The sequence below is a fragment of the Danio rerio genome, chromosome 6 (genome assembly GCF_052040795.2).
Source record: "Danio rerio strain M-AB ecotype USA chromosome 6, GRCz13ab, whole genome shotgun sequence".
In the NCBI taxonomy this organism is placed as follows: domain Eukaryota; kingdom Metazoa; phylum Chordata; class Actinopteri; order Cypriniformes; family Danionidae; genus Danio; species Danio rerio.
Window position 1 is genome coordinate 41,812,501 of NC_141026.1, and position 21,070 is coordinate 41,833,570.

The following is a 21,070-nucleotide window of genomic DNA, read 5'->3' on the forward strand; positions in this document are numbered from 1 at the left end:
TTCATTATAAGGCACCTTTTAATGTATGTTTTGCTTAAATGTGAGGAAGCTTTCCCCAGGACCACTTTTTTTAGTACCACTAAAGGGGAAAAAAAAAATCTACCAATTTGATGCTGTTTGTTGAAATCAACCCAAGGGCAAATATTTTAGGTTACCCATACCTTTAAATAGTAAATTTGTTAAAGCACAGAATACAATTGCACATGCATGTCGTACCTAGCTACAGGTGGATCCACTTTAGTGGTGGGAGGCTTCAGTGCTGGAACTGAGGGTCCGGTTGTCTGTGCTTCCCCTTGACACGTTCCAGTATCTTGACTGACCTCTTGCTTACTTGCTTCTGGCTAAAATGTGTAAAAACAACAATTGAGATTCTCTGCAAATAAGCCAATCTAATTTCACAGAGAACACTGGTTCAAGAAGGCTCTTACCACCTTGCTGATGCCCTTAACCACATCTGCCATGCGATTCTCCAACACAGACTCTGTTTGCACGGTCACACTTGGCAGATGCCCCGACACCCCCCCTGGCAAAGGCGGGAAATTAGTGGTTGCCAGGTCAAACTTTGGGGATGGAGCTTTCACCTCCAATTCCGCATTCGGCCTCTGCACAAACCAAATTAACACATTAATTGAACAACACATTTAAGTATTTCAATGTTATGTGACTATTTTAGGACTAACCGTTCTTTCATCTTCTCTCCTCCTCCTCATGCCACGATAGCTTCCTCTCCTGAACACAAACAAGTCAATAAATACTTGCCCATTATCAACGCTCTCAGCATTTGGTGAACACACTCATCAGATGACCCTCAGATCTCATAATCTGACCGCTCACTGGGACAGGAGTGACTGAGGCTTTGAGGAGAGGGACAGAGAGAGAAAGAGAAAGTGATCAGAAAGAAGAAAGAGCTCCTTAAGTCCCAGCACTCCCCGTTTCCCTCTATGCGCTAATTTGATCATCACTGGGTCAAAACGACCAAATCTGGCTTCTTTTAAAAAAGAAAATGCTGCATCAGGTGTGCAGTGTATACGGACCTGACTCGACTGCTGATGGAGAGGTCAGAGTGCTGGTTCTCTCTGGGGGAAGTGGGTGGTTCAGAGAGTGGGGTGAGGGTGGAGGCGTTGCTGTCTGAAGAGGGGGTGCATGGGGGCTGTGGACTGCCGGCACCGGATGATGTTTCAGTTAGCTGACCCACATCAGCACGAGGCTTTACATGATTCCTGCATAGAACAAACACAAAACAAAAGTTAGCAGTTTCTTAGATTAGACAGCAGGCAACAAACATTTTTATAGCTGATCTTTTAAGACTGTCAGATCATGCAGAATGAACATCACAAATAAAAGTGGTATACATGTATGGTGACAAAAAAATAAATAAAAATTCCCTGAAACTTCTGAACTACTGTTTGAACAAGAAGCTGTAAAAGTTACTGCAACTGTTCACACTTTTGTTAGTAGACAAGTTCCCAGGAAGTTGTTTTTCGTTCTTCATTTGAAGTTATAAAAGTCCAAGTGACAGAATACAGATTTCAAACACTCCCAGGTGACAATTCCAGATCAAACCAACAAGTAGCAAATTCATGAATCAAACGAACCTAAATTTCCCTTTTATGAGCTCTTTTGAACAAGAAAAACTCAAAAGAATCTAATTTTTAGCTGGATTTGACTTAACATTAGTTTGCTCTAATTTTATTTGAAGTATACAGAGACCTTTAAAGAGTACAAATTATGATTGACAAACTTTTTACCTAGTAAAACAAAAAAAAGACCTATTTTACCTAGTGCAAATATTCAGTTTCATTTGCCACCATTAGATGTACAAGCGATAGGCAAACCAGTCTTCATATCAATTTAGCAGTCCAATCTGCTGAGCAGCCTAACCGTGAAGGACATCCATACTAAGATGCTCAAGGAGTGTCATTTTTGTAAAAGCAATAATAAAATGGTGTAAAATATTTGGCAAATATTTAGTCCCCATTAAGTATCGTATAGTTCCTTTAAAATTAATGTATTAAAAAAAAAAGTCATGTATATTAAAGCTTTTATTTTATTAATTCAATTTAAAAACTCCCGCTCTAAATTTGTATAGTGCTTTACCGATGAGATTAAAAAAAAAAAAAAAAAAAAAAAAAGTCACATAGCATGTACTTTAAGATAATATCAGGAAACTCTTACAGACAGAGAAACAGACGATGCATGCAAGGACAGGATTACATGACAGATCTGATGACAATGCACTGACAATCATAAACTGAAGGAATCATGCGTCAAGATGCAGCTTTTAGCCGAGTCATGATGGCCAATCACTATGAGGCTCTTACTCATGATTGAATAACACTAAAATGCAGTTGTTTACAGAAGTGATACAGCTCATTTTTCAGGTATTCAATTAAAAACTTTAGATTTGCATAAAAATAAATGAATATACATTTAAACATTTACAAATTTGTAATCTGCATTTTGATGTAATCTCAAAGCATTTTGCATAGCACAGCTTTAGGATGAACATGCACAAGATGACCATTTAACACAGGGAAAGAAAACGCTTCAGTAAAATCAGAGGAGATCTACCTGAAAGCATTGATTACGTTCTTTCTGGAATAAAGTGGAAGTCTAGAAAATGAAAGTAACAGTCAATCTGACTCCACTCCCTTAAACTCCCACTTTCTGCACATGAGGTTCATATGCAAATAATCCACAATATTACAAACAATAAAAAAAGACATTAACTTAAAGTGAGACATAACTGCAATTGGTTTAAAAGTGTGTTATTAGTCTATAGCTTTTAACAAACAAACAAAATAAATTAGAGTATTAATCAATTTTAGAAAAATCATTTTGCTCTTTAGGTCATCATGGAGAAGGTCAAAACTATAGCTCATGTGGCAGAACAGTGCACTAGGAATACCAAGGCCATGAAAAGCAAAACACTAAGCTTGAATACACATTGGTTGAAAACGTAATAACAACAACAACAACAAAAAAAAAACAAAAAAAAATTTGCACACCAAGATAAAATCTGAACTGAAGACCATCATAGTCAAACATTGATGCAACAAACGCTTTAATCAAACCTCTGTCAAACAAACACAATGTTATACTTCGGGCAGAAAGAGACCAGTATAAGCACAAACAGAAGTTGTTAAAAACACAGTTTTTGGGATCTTACCGGTTGCGGGGGTAGTTGCGTGTAAGGCTGATTGGAGAAGTGCCAGTTTTGTAGTTTCCTGCTGTGCCAAAGCCATTAACAAATGTGCTATTGGGAAATGGAGCCTGTGAGCGGAATTAACAGCAGGGATTAACACACATCCTCAAACTACTACAAATCATCTTCAATTCACATTTTTGTGCCGCAAATCAAAAAGCACCTCTTTACATTAATGTGCTATGCTAAATGATGCAAATAACCATTGGCATGGCAACCATTCAGAAAGCTGATCAGCCTGCAATCACAATCCTGATTAAATTCTCAGAGAGCCACTGTGACTCCATCAGCTCACACATTCAGCCGCCATGACTGCCATTCCAACTCTAAATAAAAGCTTAATGAAAAACGATGAGCAGTCGGAGGTTACGGCTATAATTGCTGACCATTAAAATGTCTTTTTGTCATTCAACAAGTGACCCTCAGATCTCATAATCTTAACGCTCACTGGGACAGGAGTGATAGAGACTTCAAGGAAAGAGAGGAGAAAGACAGAAAAATAAAAGAAAAAAGTGAGAATTCCTAAAAAAGCATCTGATCACTCCATGCGTCCCTCTACGCGCTTAGTTTGTCATCACTGGGTCAATACAACTAAATCCGCTTTTATAAACATCACATTTCTTTGTACACAGCTTCATGATACAAGTTAATTCAGTTAAATTAAAACTTGCTTGCGAATTCATCTGGCACTTTCATTTACATGGGACACCAATACCCAGCTTTGATGATAAAGATAATACTGATTAAGAGTCTGACATGTAAACAGCGATTTTTAATTACTTTAAAAGGATCACGCGAGTCCCGAAACGGTTTTTCTTTCCGTTCGCCATGCGGTATCAAATTCTATTAAAACATCCTGAAAGGAAATATGCTGAATGAGAGTGAACTGCTAAACTGCTGTTAAGTCTAAATATAAAAAAATTAAAAACCGAAATTGCATGAAACTCTGAAGGAAACACAAGATAGCCTGGTGATGCCCCATTAATTGTATTATACCAGGGGTCACCAATCTCAGTCCTGGAGGGCCGGTATCTCTGCAGGGTTTAGCTCCAACTTGCTTCAACACACCTGCCTGGATGTTTCAAGTATACCTAGTAAGACCTTGATTGGCTTGTTCAGGTGTGTTTGATTAGGGTTGGAGCTAAAATTTGCAGGACACCGGCCCTCCAGGAACAAGTTTGGTGACCACTGTTTTATACTGAAACTTTCCTTCTAAAAGCACGTCTGTGGTCTTATCCATATTTCTTTGCACGTTAAACACACGCAGGGCTGGCAAAAGCTGAACTGGCGCTCTAGGCAAACAGCAATCACACCGTTTTATACGTATGGAAGGCCAAGGACCGTGAGAGAGGGGGTGGGTGTAGCGGATGAATGTGAGGACCAGGAGGTTCACTCACTATTTTGCTGCCCAAGGCAGCCGCCTAGGTCACCTCTATGGCCTTGAACACACGTCGGCCACAAGAAACAAACAAAAAAAAAAAAAACTGCAGCTGCATTTTTTGCGTTAATTTAACACGTTAAATATTCCAAATTAATCACTAATGCACTAATTTTGACAGCCCAAATAAGTTGCCAGTCCTAGGATAGGCAATATAATCAACATTTTAAAGTTCTCACCAGTGGCGTTTCAAAGTATGGGGTGGGTGAAGGCGTCCACGTCTGGGGCAGTAGGCTATATAGCGGGTACTGCTGTGGAGGCTGGTACACCTGCTGCAGGTAAACTGGAGACGAGTACTGTGATGGACTCGAGTAAACCCCAGAGTCTGCCCCAAAACCATTCTTAGCGAAGAACGTGTTAATGGCCTTGATGCGAGCCTACCATAACAAAAACAAAAAGGAGACATTCATTTAGCGTACAACATTATAAATGTCCTTCGTTAGCTATAGAATGATGCACTTGTAAAAACAGGTCATAAATGAAAAATCAGTATCTGTATTAAGTGATCTCAATTTCTGAGCAGACTGAAACAGAAGCAAAGAAAAAATGAAACCCCACATAATCATTACTGTATTAAATATGCACCAATCTTTTAGCAAGACAGTTAAGATTAGACTCCCGTCATGTGTTTAAATATTTACGAATGTGGGCTGCACAATAGGGACATTTTGTTGTACAAATAAACAGTCTATGAAAAAAAGCATGCTTTGTGGATTACATAATCCCATACACTGTATACAGGGGTCTTACATAATAACTGATCACAGTTTGGTTGACAAAACGGGTCAGTACATCAGAGAATGCGGTTAATACTCGCACAATAAGTATGGCTGTTTTGCTTTTATTGAATGGAGAGAAAGAAAAAAGTGGACATTTACATATCCATTCATGATAACGGCCAAAAATATCCACAGGTTGACAAATTAATCAGTCTCAAACTAAAGACACAGAGCTAGTGGTCAAGGTGACACGAGTGGTGTTTGAATTGTCAGCTAGTCACGTACTCATCCACGGTGCTTAAATTACAGCTGACCTTACAACAGAGACGGCGACACAAATGTACACTCACCATAATTGGTTTGCCCTGAAAGGTTTTGACTTCCTCACGCAAGTATCTGTAAGCCTGTGAAATAATGTGACATGAGTCAATCCGTTTATTAAACCAGGCACAATGCAAAAACACTTTACATACCATTTAAGCAACAAAAGCTGAGCAAAGAAACACTAGCTAAGACTAGAGAAGCAGTAATGAGAGACTGATCAGTAGGGCCAGACGGAATCTGCAGACGTTTTTCGCCATTTCTGCGGAATTATTTTGGGAGTATCATAACTAAAACCTTCATATATGAAATAAAAAAATATATATATTTTTAACTTGTAATTAATGTTTAAAATGCAAATCCAATTAGATTCACTTTATTTGGTAAATAAAGCAAGTTCGTCATATATCTCTACTGAAAGACAGAAAATATTGTATTGCATTGTACATAAATTAGATGAACACTCACATTAGTCAATAAGATTACTAAAATTTAAAAAACTGAATAAATATAGATTTACACACATTTACTCAAGTAAATAAACAGAATTAATGATGGGCTAAAAATCTGCGGAATTCCGTGCGCGCAGATTCCGGTTGGGCCTACTGATCAATAATCATATGCCCTAGCTTTAGATAAAAAATAAAAATAAAAAAGACAGCCAATCATTAACTGCTAAAGCCATAACATCACTGCATTTCTGTTTGTAATCAAAACAGTTTTGAGACGCAGGTAGGACTTAACAAGAACCAGAATGAATAGCTGGTTTGAAGTAATTAAATTGGTAGGTATTTTAAGATTTTATGGTTTAATTAGATAAGACTGGTCTAACAAGCCGAAAATAGCTGTCCAGAGTTGATACAGCAGAAAAGTAAACAGTTTTTCATTAAACTCTGGTATACAGCAGCATATTAGAGAAATGTTGTGGCAACTATAATAATTACAACAAGTCATTATACTACAAAGTATCTTGTGTTCCACAAAAGAAATATCTGGAAGTGATTGAAGGTGATTAAATAATTGTTAAATTGGATAAATACTCAGACTTTTAAATAGAGTATTAATATTATTATAATTCATGTAGGGATCAATACAACTTAGAGTCCTCCAATTAGTTTTAGCTAATGACCACAATTTTTTAAAAACATACAACAAACAGAAAATTAAGACTTTATAAACAATCATAAGCAATGGCACTGGAAAATTATGGCACATTAATTAGGCTGAAAATGTGTTAAACATCCTTCAAACAATGCTAAACAATCATGAAATAACCCTCATGCTTGTAAGACTAACCAATCATTTACACATGTATTACATGAGCAAGGCTTTTTGATAGTGTGTTTGTCAAGAATACCTGCTGAGCATCGGTGTCAGACTGGAATGTTATGTACCAGTTGTTATTGTGTGCAAATTCCACGCTGATGACCTGCGGACACTTTTCGCTTTTAAACAGAGCCTCCACCTCCTGACAGACACAAAAAAATAAAAATAAAAATCAATAAGGCATAGAAAACAAACGAGATACAACTACTGACAAACAGGACAGATATCCCTCAGATCTCATAATCTCACGGTCATTAGGTCAAAATCCACTGTACTGAGAGAGAGAGAGAGAGAGAGAGAAAGAGAGAGAGAGAGAGAGGAAGATAAAGAAATTAGCAGAGCATTAACAGATAAAATAAAAGTTAGAGAGAGAAAATGAAATCTCTGCAGCAGCAATGGTTCTGGGTCCTTCCAAGCGCGATACTGATCATCATCGGGGTGACCACAGTAATCATTCCTAACTTCTAACAAATGTAGTGATAAAATGACCAAAGAGCATGCTCACCTCTACAGGGGTGGTCTCTGGGACCTCTCTGAGGATGATGATGCAACGCTTGTGGTTTGGCCGTACCTTCTCACCCTTCTCATCTACCTGCACCATAGGAGATGCTGAAAAGAACAGAAAAGCAGTAAAATAAAAATTTGTATGAATGTATAGTTAAAAAAAAAAAAAAATCTATCAACATTCTCAAATGGTGGCCAGTTGTCATCTTTTTCTTTTACCTCGCAACACCTCAAGTATCAAGTCCATATCAGTAGTCAGCAGTTTCACATCCTCCATGCTCGCAATGGTCCAAATAGGGACAAACTGATCACTGTCCATTTGAGATATCAGGTAAAGATCCTTGGAAAGATTCTCTCTGTGGGGGAAAAAACAGATTTGAACAGAAATATTACTTAATACATTACAGTAATGTACATTTAATAACATGGCACACAAAACAGTGTATGCAAGAAACCTCTAAATAACTTAATGCATATTAAGAGTATATAGGGAAAATTAAAATTTCCCACTTCGCTATCTAAAGCTTACATTACCCACATATTCCATTAACAGAAAGCAATTGCTCTGAACAGGGCTATGCGATTAATCGAAATGGAATCTCAATTTGAAACATTGCGATTAGCTAGAGACTGCAATATAAAATGTATACAATTTAATTTCCCCCACCAAGAGCATATGTGTGACTGCCATCTTTGTGTAAAAGTCTTACAAGCCAATTGAGTGAGCACACTTTCATTCTGCTCAATTAGAATTGCTCTGAAAATCCCGCTGAAAACTATGCTGAACACCCATAATAAATGACAAACAGGAAGGAACGAGTAAGATGGCATCTGACACTTTAGTAGTATTAATAGACTAATATCAAAGAAAGACACGCTGGTAATACGGGAGTATTAGTAAGTATTAGTACTAAGTCACAGAAACCAAACAAAACCAGGTAATTTGTAAGAGCTGTTACAGCACGAGAAAATAAAACAGTCAGCACTTAAAAGCACCACAGACAGATATGGATGAGCCTAAAAATAAAATAAATAAAAAGGTCAAAGTATTGCCAGTGACATTCAATCTAGTAGCAACAGCAAAGTACAATTTTAGAGTTGTTTGCCAATACAAGTTACTCTAAGTTCCCTTTTTTAACCAACACTTGCTGCATTTTAGCAGTTAGAAGCTACAACACAGATTAAGGTGAAGCTTGAATACAAAATTTAACTGTTAATCAAATTAATAAATTTAATTTGAAATTAAATTAATTAAAATCAAATATAAACATTTTTTTAAAAACACAATTAGATATTTTCCCTAAAATCGCAATGCTAGCTGTGAATATCATCATGCAACTAACTCGCCAATGTTCCCATATGCAAATAAACAGACTAGCAAACCAACTCAAACTCCTGTTCTGCAAAGTTTAGCTCCAACTCCAATTAGAAAGACCTGAACCAACTAATAAAGCTCTTACTAGGCATACTCCAAACCAAAGCCTATTAAAAAAAGCCTGAAATTATTAGCCTAAAAAAATAATAATAATAAAAGCATAACGGCTATAACTGATGCTGCCTCTATAACAATATGCAGGAAAAGAAGACCAAAATCCACCATGTGAAGCAAGTCTTGTTCAATCACGTGACCAAAGTAGTGCTACAGTTTTTCCCAATGGCAAGTAACGGGCATTATCTCCCCATAGTAAAAAAACCTCTGCTTTAAAAAAACAAAAAAACAAAATTGGTTTCTTGCAGGTAGGTCGCTGGACCTCTAGTACTAAGTTTGGTGGTTACCCCTGTCCTAATTTAAGCTGCTTACACACAACCTTAAGCTACACACACAACCAGTAAAGCAATTAAGTAAAAGCCTGTATAATTTAGTTTCAGTTTGACTGATTTTTTATTGCAAATTGACATTTGTTTGGAGTGAGTCAGGTAATAAATGCTTTAGTTGGTGCACTGTGTCATGTGAAGTGGAAGTTATTTAAACAGCAATGAGATCCTTTGCATCAAATAGCAGACGCACAGAAGCTCCCGTGTAATTGTCATTAGCCTACCGTCTTTTAGCTGTTCTAGCCAAAATAGTGAAGTGCTCCTTTAACATGCATACATACATATATACACAAATAAATTGAATGATCTGATCAATTATAAATTAAACATTACATTGCATCGGCTCATTATAGGCAATCACAAATTCTGTGGATAAGTTCAATCAGATACTCCACAAAATCACTTTGAATACAACAGGTCCATTATGACATCGCATGTAATTGCTGAATGAGATTTGTTTTTTCCCAGGCAATAGTAAATATGCACTGCTCAATTGTTCAGGTGATTAATTTCCATTCAGGAAAAAAAAGTGCTTGCGTAACATGAGGGAGCAGGTGTGTGCATGTCTGCTCATAGAGCGAGCATTACCTCGAGAAACAAAATTCCAGCTGCTTCTTCAGCGACTCCTTAAGACTCTCCTCGGACAGTGCAGGCGGCTCCTCAAGCGTCTCACCCTCCACTGAGTGACACAAAACACATCTCAATGACAACGAGCCAGCAAGCAGCATTGATGGATTTAAACAGACAGTGGGTGTGTAGCAAACCTGGTTCGTAAAGTGGGTAAGCCAGTTCTACTGACTCAATGCCATTTATCAGGCCGGTCTCCATAGCAGGGACCGACTCAGAGTCACCATAGCCAACACTATACTCCTTGAAACCTTCGGAGGAAGAACAACAAACAGTACATGAGTGTAAAGGCAATCAATTAATTAAATAAATTAGATAGGCCATGCAACCCTCAGATCTCATAATCTCACAGTCATTAGGTCAGACCCACTCCACTGCGAGACAAAGCAAGAAATGTACAGAGAATCAGAGAGTGAGATGGAGAAAAAGAAGAATGAATTGAGTTTGATGTAGAGGAGAAATGAGGATGAAGGATCTCTACAGTTAGAATGGTTCTGGGTCCTTCCAAGCGCGATACTGATCATCACTGGGAGCCAACAAACTTTAACGCCATGCTCTAAATGGATGTTGAAGCCATTTTATGAGGTTTTAATTAATCTTAAAACCAGATAAACATTAACATTCATATACTAAAAATTTGGGGAGGAATGATGTGTGAACTTGGAGGTGTTTGAGTTGATGAAAATATTATATGGCATTTTCTGTGTTTATGGAAACTAAATTTAAGAGATAATTTAGCCAAAAAGAAAAAGAAATTTGCTCCTGCTTTGCTTGTTCCATACCAGCTTGAGATTTGTTTTTTTCTTAATTGAACACAATAGGGAAGATATTGAAAAATGTAACCTGTATCCTTTGACTTCTATAGTATTCGTAATTCCTACTATGAAAATCAATAGCTACAGGTCTTCAATATTCATCAAAAATCTCTTTTTGGGTTTAACATAAAATTCAAATTGGTATGAAGCAAGCAGAGGGTGAATAAATGACCATTTTCATCTTTGGCAGAACTATCCCCTTAATCTAGTTGGATTACATGGACAGAAAATTAAACAAATAGATATTGTTCATGTACCTGCATGTCATGTGATCATCCATAACATCAGAACATGTTAAATATACATAAAACGAACATCTCGTGGTACAATTCATATCAATATTTTTTTACATAAAAGCAGCATGGCGACAAAAAAAGTTGTTAAGAAATCCATTTATGGAATATGAGAACCACTGCAATTTTACTCTTGTCATGGATGAATCAAAATCTACCATGCAACTTATGAATTAGCCACCAGATACAATGAGCTAGTGTAAGAAATAAGTTCTAAATGGCATTGATTCTCAGTGTGGTACGTTGGAGAAGATAAACTTTACACATTCTTCAATCAAAAGACTAAACAAATGGCTAATCAGCGCACATACCCTCCATCTCCTCAGTGGAGACATGATCCGCTTGTGGCCAATGGCATGTCTCTGTGGCTGCCTCTGGAGCCTGGCTGGTTGGTGCAGACACTTCCTGCCACACTTTAGCATTGGGATTCAGACCAGCCCCCTTGGTGGTCACCTTGAAAACAAGGTTAAACAGAAATTAACAATGTTAACATTACTGTGATGTGAAAATCTTGCTGCAAAAATGGTTTAATAGTCAAACTGGTGTTAAGGCTAATAACTAGTACCTTGCTGGTCATTTAACAAGCCAAATGAACAGCCATTTATTGTGGAATAACCTTATTACAAGTCATGTGGAATAATTAACGTAGCAGCATATCAACGTATTTGGGCGTTGGTGTATTAGGCAAATAGTTATCCACCTAGTTTGACAATGTAGTGGGAGGGTGACCAAAACAAAACAATAAGCAAGAAACCAATCCTTAGAAACTTGCAACTGAAATTAATTTACTTTGTCAAGGACTTCTGTGTTTTTCTTGAAAATCTTGCCTTAACATTGCTCTGAATTTAATGTATTAATCTACAACCTCTGTATGAATCAGCAGCAGTATTTACCCTCAGAAGACCCATTGCAGCAGTTGTTAAAAAGTAAATCACATGCTTCATTTACTCCAAATTATCATAGCAACATTTGTAATGGGAGATAAATCCTGTCAAAGCTTTGCAAAAAACAGCAGGGGATTACTGACAAATGCCAACAAATTTGTTTATTCAGGGTGTATCAGACGCAATTTTATACTTTATATTCTTGGAAAATTAAAACATGAGGGATGACAAGATTATGAATTGTTGATTAGTTTGCTTGGTATATGGATTGGAATGATTAGTTGTCAAAAAAGGTGATTAACTGTTGGTTCTTCGTGTTACTTGGTGAGAGGATTTTGTATTAAAACTTGAAACATAAGCAGGCAGGTAAGATAATAAATCCTATAAAAATTACAAAAAGTAAAACTGAGGTGGGTAGCTCAGCAATAATGCCTCGCATAAACACTGAATCCTGTGAGTCAAAAGTACAAGACAAATAACTGCTATTAATAATAACTGAATGTCCGTAAACCTAAAACATATTAGAATTTTACAAGATTAGAGGTTCCATGTGCTTTAATAGAAGATAGCATCAAGCCTTTAGCTTGCACCCTGATAATTTGCTTAATTGAATGGCAAAATGTGAATGAAAATGTGCATGCATAATTATCAGGGGTCTCAAATTAAGATTGCATCAAATAACCAAAATCAAACAATTATTCAATAACCATGACATGATCTTGCAATAACGAGACAAATGCAGTAAAACAAGGGACTGCGAGTCTCTTTAACATTCACATAGTGAGACACATACTCTACAAATTCTTTAATAAGGGATAAATAGGTGACAACGCTTACGCTTTATTTCCACTTTGTTCATTACTAGAAAGGGCTGAAATCAAAAAGGTAAAAAAAAAAAAAAAAAAAAACTATACAAACTGAATCAAATGCATTCCCTTGCACCTTGCGGGAATTCAGTGAAATGTAAAAATATGCCAGGATGGCAAAGAGCTGGCATAACCATCCTAACTGACAAAGAAAGGGCATACTTCACTGTAATATTACAGAACTGAAACAACAACAACAACAAAACAACTTAACGTTAGCAAAACCCTCCAAATGGCCATTTGCATTTTTACTGAGGTAAGTGGAATCATTTACAATGAGAGGAAACTGAAAAACATCGCGTCAGAACTTGATATAAAAAAATGTGACGCTATTAAAGTGTCGCATGACACGCCGAGTCCCGAAACAGCTTCAAACTGGCTAAAAAGTGATATCTGCCATCTAAACAAACGAAAATGTTACAGCCACAAACTTAGCGAAGGTCGTCTGAAGAGCACCAACAGCACGGGACAGGCAAGGGCAACAACTTTTGACACCCTTCAAGAGTTTGAAACGCACAACTTTGTAACATTTACTCCACACTACTGCACCAGATCCGGGATGAAGCTCATTCACAAGATCTATTACTCACCCTGCGCGACACTCCATGCACCGAGGCAGGAGGTTTTAAATAGTCGGCCTTTCACCCATTTAATCTGATTAGCCTCTCTGATAAACCAGAGCGAGAGTTCAGGCCAAAGAGCTACAAACCTGCATCTAAAACACAGCCTGGTTAACCTGACTAGCGCTTTATTGGATTTGAACAGGCTGAAGTTATTTTTAAAATAAAAGCTGATGCAATTTGTGGATACCTTGAGTATTAAACGTAGTCAGTAGTTGTGAAGATTAGCTTTAAAAGTTCCGCAATTTGCGCCAATGAGAGAGGCTGGCTAAATAGCTAGCATTTGTTGCGCGCACGTGGATCATTCGAAGTCGACGGTCAGTTCGCGTTCACATAAACAAGGTCTCACACAGCGGCTCAACTATTCGTCTTATGTCACTGGATTCACAGCAATAATAAACAACTCTGAGCTCAATACAAAATCTCAACAACCTCATTTAACGTTACTTGTCGACTCGTGGCAGGCGCCATCGAGTTGGATCTGTGCCGCAGCTGTGAGGAACCTTCGCGGTCTCCAAAATGACCTCGTTAACTCACCTCCACAAACAACAGCATGATCCTCTCCCCCGACAACGCTTTCACTCGCTAGGTACTTTATAAGTGAATTAATCTAGCTCAAGACAACGGGCTCCGTATTCCACGTCGTTCCGTTTAAAGCAAAAGTACAAGTTCACAACCAAAGCGTTTCGCGGCCACTCATCGTCTGCATCAACCGCTGTGCGTAAGCACAGACACGGTGCTTAACGAGTCTGATTGGTCTTTCCTTTGCTTCTTTTGTGATCACATGCGGCGGCACGCTTTGAATATTACCCGCCTACTATTATATGATAGGTGTGTTCTGAAATACGTCACAATGAAGCTCCGTTTGATTGGAGCAGGCTCACGTCTGTCAAACCTATGTTCAAATTACCGGAACTGCAACCTCTGCCATCAAGATCACTGCTGAGCACGTGGCGACAGCTGAAACAAATGCCGAACACGCCTGATAAAAATGAATGAATGAGTGTTGAAATACGTACAATGTCTTTTAAATCCTGCATGCCGACGCAATAAAATGGCCTTTTAAAACGGATTAGTGCGTGTTATTATATGACACAGCATCTAATGTCGTTGTCACGATGCATCGAGTAGCACAGGAACGCCCAATACAGATCATGCACAATGTGGCAGCCAGGTCTCAGTGCATTTGTCCACTGTTCAAGAGTCAATGCAAAAAAAACAGAATGAAATCCTCAAAAACTTTTCTAGAGCTGTTTGATAAATGAGATGTGGTGGTAAGTCAGGCACAAAAATAAATAAATGTGTCATTTTGCTCAAAACAATATTAGATGAAAAATCCTTAAATCATATTTTCTACAAACAGAATTGTATTTTTTAGGCATCCTGGCATCCCACTTGTCACAAACCAGCTTGAATAGTTTTTATCCTGAATCCATGGGGAGAAAATTGTAATATTATTTCTCATATGAGTTGTTGTCAATCTTTAAAAATGGGGGCCTCAAATTACTTTATATAAATTACACAAAAGAAGCGCTAAAATAAGATTATACACTCACTGGTCATGTTATTAGCAGGGCCGGATTAACCAATGGGCATTATGGGCACAGGCCCAGGGGCCCGTTCGCACTAGGGGCCCCTGCGAGGGGGGAGAAAAAAAAGGACAATTTCGGAGTGTCTTTTTTTCGCTAATTGCAAATAGCGCGTCTAGTTGGAATAAGCTTTTCAGGGTTTACGCCCGTCGATGCTTGATTGATAGAGACAAGAAGAGTGAAGAGCCATTAAACATTACAGCCGCAGTGGCGCACTTGTAACGCGCACAGGTTCATCTTTTGGCGCGATAAATTATAAACTCGGTTCGAATCCACCATCAGCTGAACTCGTGCTACTTTTTTTCTCCCCATTACATATCAGATTGGAAATATATTTATTTTTATCAGGAAGAAAACATTTTTTAAAAATAATGTAAATGTGATATAAAGTCACAAGTGTCTCGTGGGTATTAAATAATGTTTAGCCTTATTGTAGGTTCCTCCCTCTCTGCAAAAACTATATTGCTCAGACAACTGTATTTCCTCTGAGCAAAAAAATCGCGATAGCACATTAATATTATTATTATATTTAAACTGCCTTTTTTTCTTTAACTAAACAGAATGCTGTAATTGGTCAAGCGCTGAAACGTCAGTTTTGTAATAACCCGCACTAAACTGAGCGGACTGTAGTATAACGTTATATCTGTCATAGATCAAAAATGAGTGGACAAGTGTATTTAGCAAACGCGAGAGAAAGAAGAGAGGAGGCATCTTCATTGAGGCATTTTCCATACACACCATCTTTAAACAGACCTATGATAAGGAGAATGAGGGTACAGAAGACATTATGGTAACTTTAAATGATGAGAAGCTAGCATTAACCAGGCGAGGAGGCTAACGGCAGCGCAGCGCGGACTGGATTCATCGTGTGAGAGACAGACAGAAAAGGAGAGAGAGAGGGAGAGAGAGAGAGAAAGGCCCAGAAGAGGAGAGAGACGGGAGAGAAGAGGTATAGTGTGTGTGATTTCGGATACTTTTAGGTTTATAATCAAGTCTTCTTCACGAGAAGAGTGGAGAAAATACAGGGAGAGAAGGAGAGAGACAGTAAATCAGTGTTTGTATTATGAAAGACTCAGATTGATAGAACTCAGATTCATAGAACTGGATTGGAGAAGCATTGTGCGTTATATGCCATGGCAATAATATGCTTTATAAGTTTGTAAAAGCAATACATTAAAATACCATATACATACACACACATATATATATATATATATATATATATATATATATATATATATATATATATATATATATATATATATATATATATATATATATATAGTTTTATTAATATTTTTATTCAATGCTTTGAAAAATAAGTTAAATCTTTGTAGACTATAAATACATATGTACTATATAGCATTTATTTAAATTTGTGGGCAACAAATTATAGATTAATTTTATTTAAAAATTATTACATTATTCTTATTTTTTAAATTCAACTATAGGGGTGGTAGGGGGCCTTACAAGACAATGTGCCCAGGGGCCCCTGAGTTCTTAATCCGGGCCTGGTTATTAGGTACACCTGTTCAACTGCTCTTTAATGCAAAATTCTAATCAGTCAATCATATAACAGTAGCTCAATGCATTTAGGTTTGTAGACATGGTCAAGACTATCTGCCGCAGTTCAAACCAAGCATCAGAATGTGGAAGAAATGTGATTAAAGTGACTTTGAACATGGCATGGTTGTTGGTGCCAGATGGCCTGGTCTAAGTATTTCAGGGATTTTCACGCACAACCATCTCTAGAGTTTACAGAGAATGGTCTGGAAAAAGAGAAAATATAGAGTAAGCAAAATGCGCAAATGCTTTGTTGATGCCAAAGGTAGGAGGAGAATGGCCAGACCCAGCTGGTTCGAGCTGATAGAAAGGCAACAGTAACTCAAATAACCACTCGTAACAACTGAGGTATGCAAAAGAGCATCTCTGAACACAACACATCAAACCTTGAGGTGGATGGGCTAAAGCACCTAAAGACCACACCTGGTGTCACTCCTGTCAGCTAAGAACAAGAAACTGAGGCTACAATTTGCACAGGCTCATCAAAATTGGACAACAAAATATTGGAAAAACGTTGCCAGGACTGATGAGTCTTGATTTCTGCTGCGACATTTGGATGGTAGGGTCAGAATTTGGCATCAACAACATGAAAGCATGGATCCATCCTGCCTTGATTTAACAGTTGAGGCTGGTGGTGGTGTAATGGTGTGGGGGATATTTTCATGCCACACTTTGCGTCCATTAGTAGCAATTGAGCATTGTTAATGCCACAGCCTACCCAAGTATTGTTGCTGACCATGTCTATCCCGTTTTGACTACAGTGTACCCATCTTCTGATGGCTACTGCCAGCAGGATAACGCACTATGTCATAACGGACGAATCATCTCAGACTGCTTTCTTGAACATGATAATGAGTTCACTGTGCTTAAAGTGGCCTCCACAGTCACCAAAGCTCAATCCAATAGAGCACCTTTGGGATGTGGTGGAATGGGAGATTTGCATCATGAGTGTGCAGCCGACAAATCTACAGCAACTGTGTAATGCTACCATGTCAAAATGGACCAAAACTGAGCAATATTTCCAGTACCTTGGCTAGTTGAATCTATACCATGAAGAATTAAGAAAGTTCTGCTCAGTACTAGTAAGGTGTACATAATAAAGTGGCCATATACACATAAAAATTAATTTAGTCCTGAAATAAACTAATAAAAAATATAAAACTGGAGGGTCATTTTCATTCTGAATATATAAATGTTCTTTTTTTACAATTATTTATATGGTGTACAAATTCTGAGTTCAATACAGTTTAAAAAAAAAACTTTATATTGTAAATCACAAGCAGTGAATGTTATAAGCAATAAATCTATCAAATTGTATCCCACTACTGTAAGGATACAGAATTGTACATACTGTATTAGAAAGATGTTGGCATAATGCTAAAATAAAGAGAGAGAGCACCCTGCAGAAGAAGCTTGGCACAGAAACTGGAATCAAACCTGAATATGCAAGTTTCATTTTGGTGCGAGTCCAGATCTGACACCAACCACCAATGTAGCACAATGGCACAGAGGTACAATTTGAACACCATGGTCGCATGAATATGATAATCCAATATACTGTATGTGATCTTCATAAGGAAAATTCTTAAGGAAAATTCTTAAATAAACATCAATTTAAATGACCAAGGTTTGACCTAATAATATAACAGTACAAAGTTAAGACAACCTAATCATTTAGTACAACAACAAACGACCCCTAGCATCCTTTATAGAGGCACATAGAATCCGGGTAAATCTATAACAGCACAACGTTCCTGATGAACCAGACATGTTCAAAGTACAAGAGAGTTATCATTTGTTTGATCTGTTAACTAAAAAAGAAAAACACCCACAAAACTCGACTGGCTGTTAAACTACATTTACTTGTGTGAGAACAATCCAATAAATGTAATTGTAACCGCTGGGATATAATAATACTTATTATACTCTTTAAATGTCTTATTGCTTTAGTCTTATTGCTCCAGTGAATGATTGCCAAACTACAGCAAGAAGCAGTTAATTTTTAATAAGTAAAGTTAGATGTGGCCCAAAGCAGGCTGTCAGGTGATCTCGACATATTTGAATTAACATCCAAACTACGTTAACCTACTTGCAATAAAACATTTGTCAACCAAACATGTGTCACGCGCGTCAGAGTTATGAAAACATTACAGTATCGAGCTCCGCTGGCTAGAATATGAGCACGTGCTTTGTAATTTATGCGCACACGAAGCCAACAGATTTAAAGTATGTTGCCTAGTAATGTCGACTTAACGGTCTCTGACCTAAAGCCGGCTAGCCAGACGTGGCTAATACTCAACTAAGCGGTTATTAAGCTGAACGACTTCGATAAATCGATACCTTTGCTTAGGAACTAATCTACAGGGCACCGAGCGAGGACACATAATGTTAACGTTAGCTTTTCAACATAATACAAGTAAACAGAGGTGCCGAACGGTTCGATAAAAGACAGTCTGGGTAGTTAAAACTCGTTTGTCATAATTATGAGTGTTCAGTTCTACGGGAAAAGTTAACGTTATGTTTAGGGGGAGGGTTCAAGGGGGTTGTGCCGATTCAGCACCACAGGCCTGAGCTCACCATGCCGCCGTGCTTCTCGCCGGTTTTCTCCTCTTGATCTCGGACGACTGATCCCGGCTCGACCTCCGCCTTCTGTTGCGCTTGGCCGCTGCTCTCCGAAGTCATCGGCCGCCTCTAGCTCTGCACCGGCCGGTCACTCTCCCTCTCTCTCCGCGATCTCCTCGCCCGCTCCTCTCGCCGGTTGAACGCAACAAGCACTTGCTCTAGCTAGTTAGGACAGGTTGCTCTTACCGTTTCAGAAAGTAAATGAAAAAGAAAACGGGGCCGCGCTAATAACACGAACGTCCGCGAATGTATCTCCAGAAGGGGTCTGCTTCATTCCCTAATTAGCCTTAAAGGAGATCAGCGAACGTTTCTGACAGAAGGCAGAAATTCACACACCGCCACCGTCCCGACAGACAATGCGACCACCCCCTCCATGGCGCTCGCTCTTCCCTGGCAACAGCGCTCAACACGCGTCGCGCCCGCATAGCAACCAGCAGGCGCCCTCGCCGCATAGCGACAGACGCTCCGAGAATCTGCAGCCGGGCAACAGCGAACATGACACAGCGAATCATCCGCGGGCCAAACACAGATCATCATCGCCGTCCACAGATCATGATGAAACAGCAAATAATTCACACAGAACAACAACAGACGACCATGACACAGAATCATCCACAGACGATAATAACACAGAATCATCCACAGACGATCATGACACAAATCATCGACATCCACAGACCATTCATAGACGACAATGGCAGAGCAACATCAACAGACCACAGATGATGATGACACAGCAAATCATCCACAGATCATCATGACACAGCAAATCATCGACACAGACCATCCACAGACCGTCATGACAAATCAAATCATCCACAGACCATCATGAAACATGAAATCATCCAAAAATTATTATGAGACAGCGAATCACCCATAAACATCCACAGAGACCATCATAACACAGCAAATCATCTTCACAGACCAACCACAGAAGACCATGTCACAGGATCATCTACCGACCATCCATAAACATACTGTATGATCACGACACAGCAAATGATACAGACCATCATAACACAGTAAATCATCGACACAAAATGTAGGGATGGTTTGCAGTTTGACCTAATGAATGATCAGTCTGATAGATGAAGAAGAGCCGGAGTCAGAGATTTGAATAAATCAAGTATCTTTAAGATAGTTTGCAGTTTCATCAGCAGAAGCCAGCTTCAACTAGATTTATTTATTTAAATCTCTGAGTCCCGCTCTTCTTCATCTACCAGACTGGTCATTCATTAGGTCAAACTGTAAACCATCCCTACAAGACCATTCATAGATGATAATGGAACAGAGAAACACCCACAGACCACCCACAGATGATGATGACACATCAAATCATTCACAGACCATCATGACACAGGAAATCATCCAAAATTTATTGTGACAGCGAATCATCCATAAACATCCACAGAGACCATCAAAACACAGCAAATTATCTTCACAGACCCACAGACAACCATGAGCCATGACACAGAATCATCTACAGACCAACCAATATAATACATAACATACTATATAATCACGTCACAAAGAATCATACAGACCATCATAACACAGCCAATCTTCGACACACACAGACCATTCATAGACGATCATGACACAGAGAATTATCCACAGACCATTATAACACAGCAAATGATTGACACAGATTATTTATAGCCTATCATGACAGAGAATTATCAATAGACGATCATGACACAGCGAATCATCCACTGATTATCATGACACAGAGAATCATCAAAAAATTATGACACAGCGAATCATTCACAAACCATCGAAAGACATCCTGGGATTTTTAATGACCACAGAGATTCAGGACCTTGGTTAAACATCTCATCCAAAAGATGGCGCTAACTGAACAGT

At 38.4% G+C, this 21,070-nt stretch overlaps 1 protein-coding gene across 13 annotated transcripts in view; it reads right to left on the reverse strand.

Annotated features, from left to right (window-relative positions):
- Positions 1-19,578, reverse strand: part of larp4ab (La ribonucleoprotein 4Ab) — a 26,699-nt gene extending 7,121 nt beyond the window's left edge. Inside the window, exons 1-15 of one of the 13 annotated variants that reach the window (XM_087257720.2) lie at positions 19,163-19,578; positions 11,375-11,516; positions 10,093-10,206; positions 9,917-10,007; positions 7,733-7,869; positions 7,515-7,618; positions 7,041-7,151; positions 5,713-5,766; positions 4,823-5,020; positions 3,170-3,273; positions 2,572-2,613; positions 1,035-1,220; positions 681-729; positions 432-602; positions 217-341 (exon numbers count right to left, since the gene is read on the reverse strand). In XM_087257720.2, the coding sequence (XP_087113846.1) occupies positions 217-341; positions 432-602; positions 681-729; positions 1,035-1,220; positions 2,572-2,613; positions 3,170-3,273; positions 4,823-5,020; positions 5,713-5,766; positions 7,041-7,151; positions 7,515-7,618; positions 7,733-7,869; positions 9,917-10,007; positions 10,093-10,206; positions 11,375-11,516; positions 19,163-19,267 (1,733 nt within the window). In that variant the 5' untranslated portion in view covers positions 19,268-19,578. Of the gene's footprint in view, positions 1-216; positions 342-428; positions 603-680; positions 730-1,034; positions 1,221-2,571; positions 2,614-3,169; positions 3,274-4,822; positions 5,021-5,712; positions 5,767-7,040; positions 7,152-7,514; positions 7,619-7,732; positions 7,870-9,916; positions 10,008-10,092; positions 10,210-11,374; positions 11,517-13,970; positions 14,139-19,162 lie in introns of those variants that run through there. The other 12 variants (XM_087257718.2, XM_087257719.2, XM_087257717.2 and 9 more) reach the window with 12 other exon arrangements.
- Positions 19,579-21,070: the final 1,492 nt, after the last annotated feature.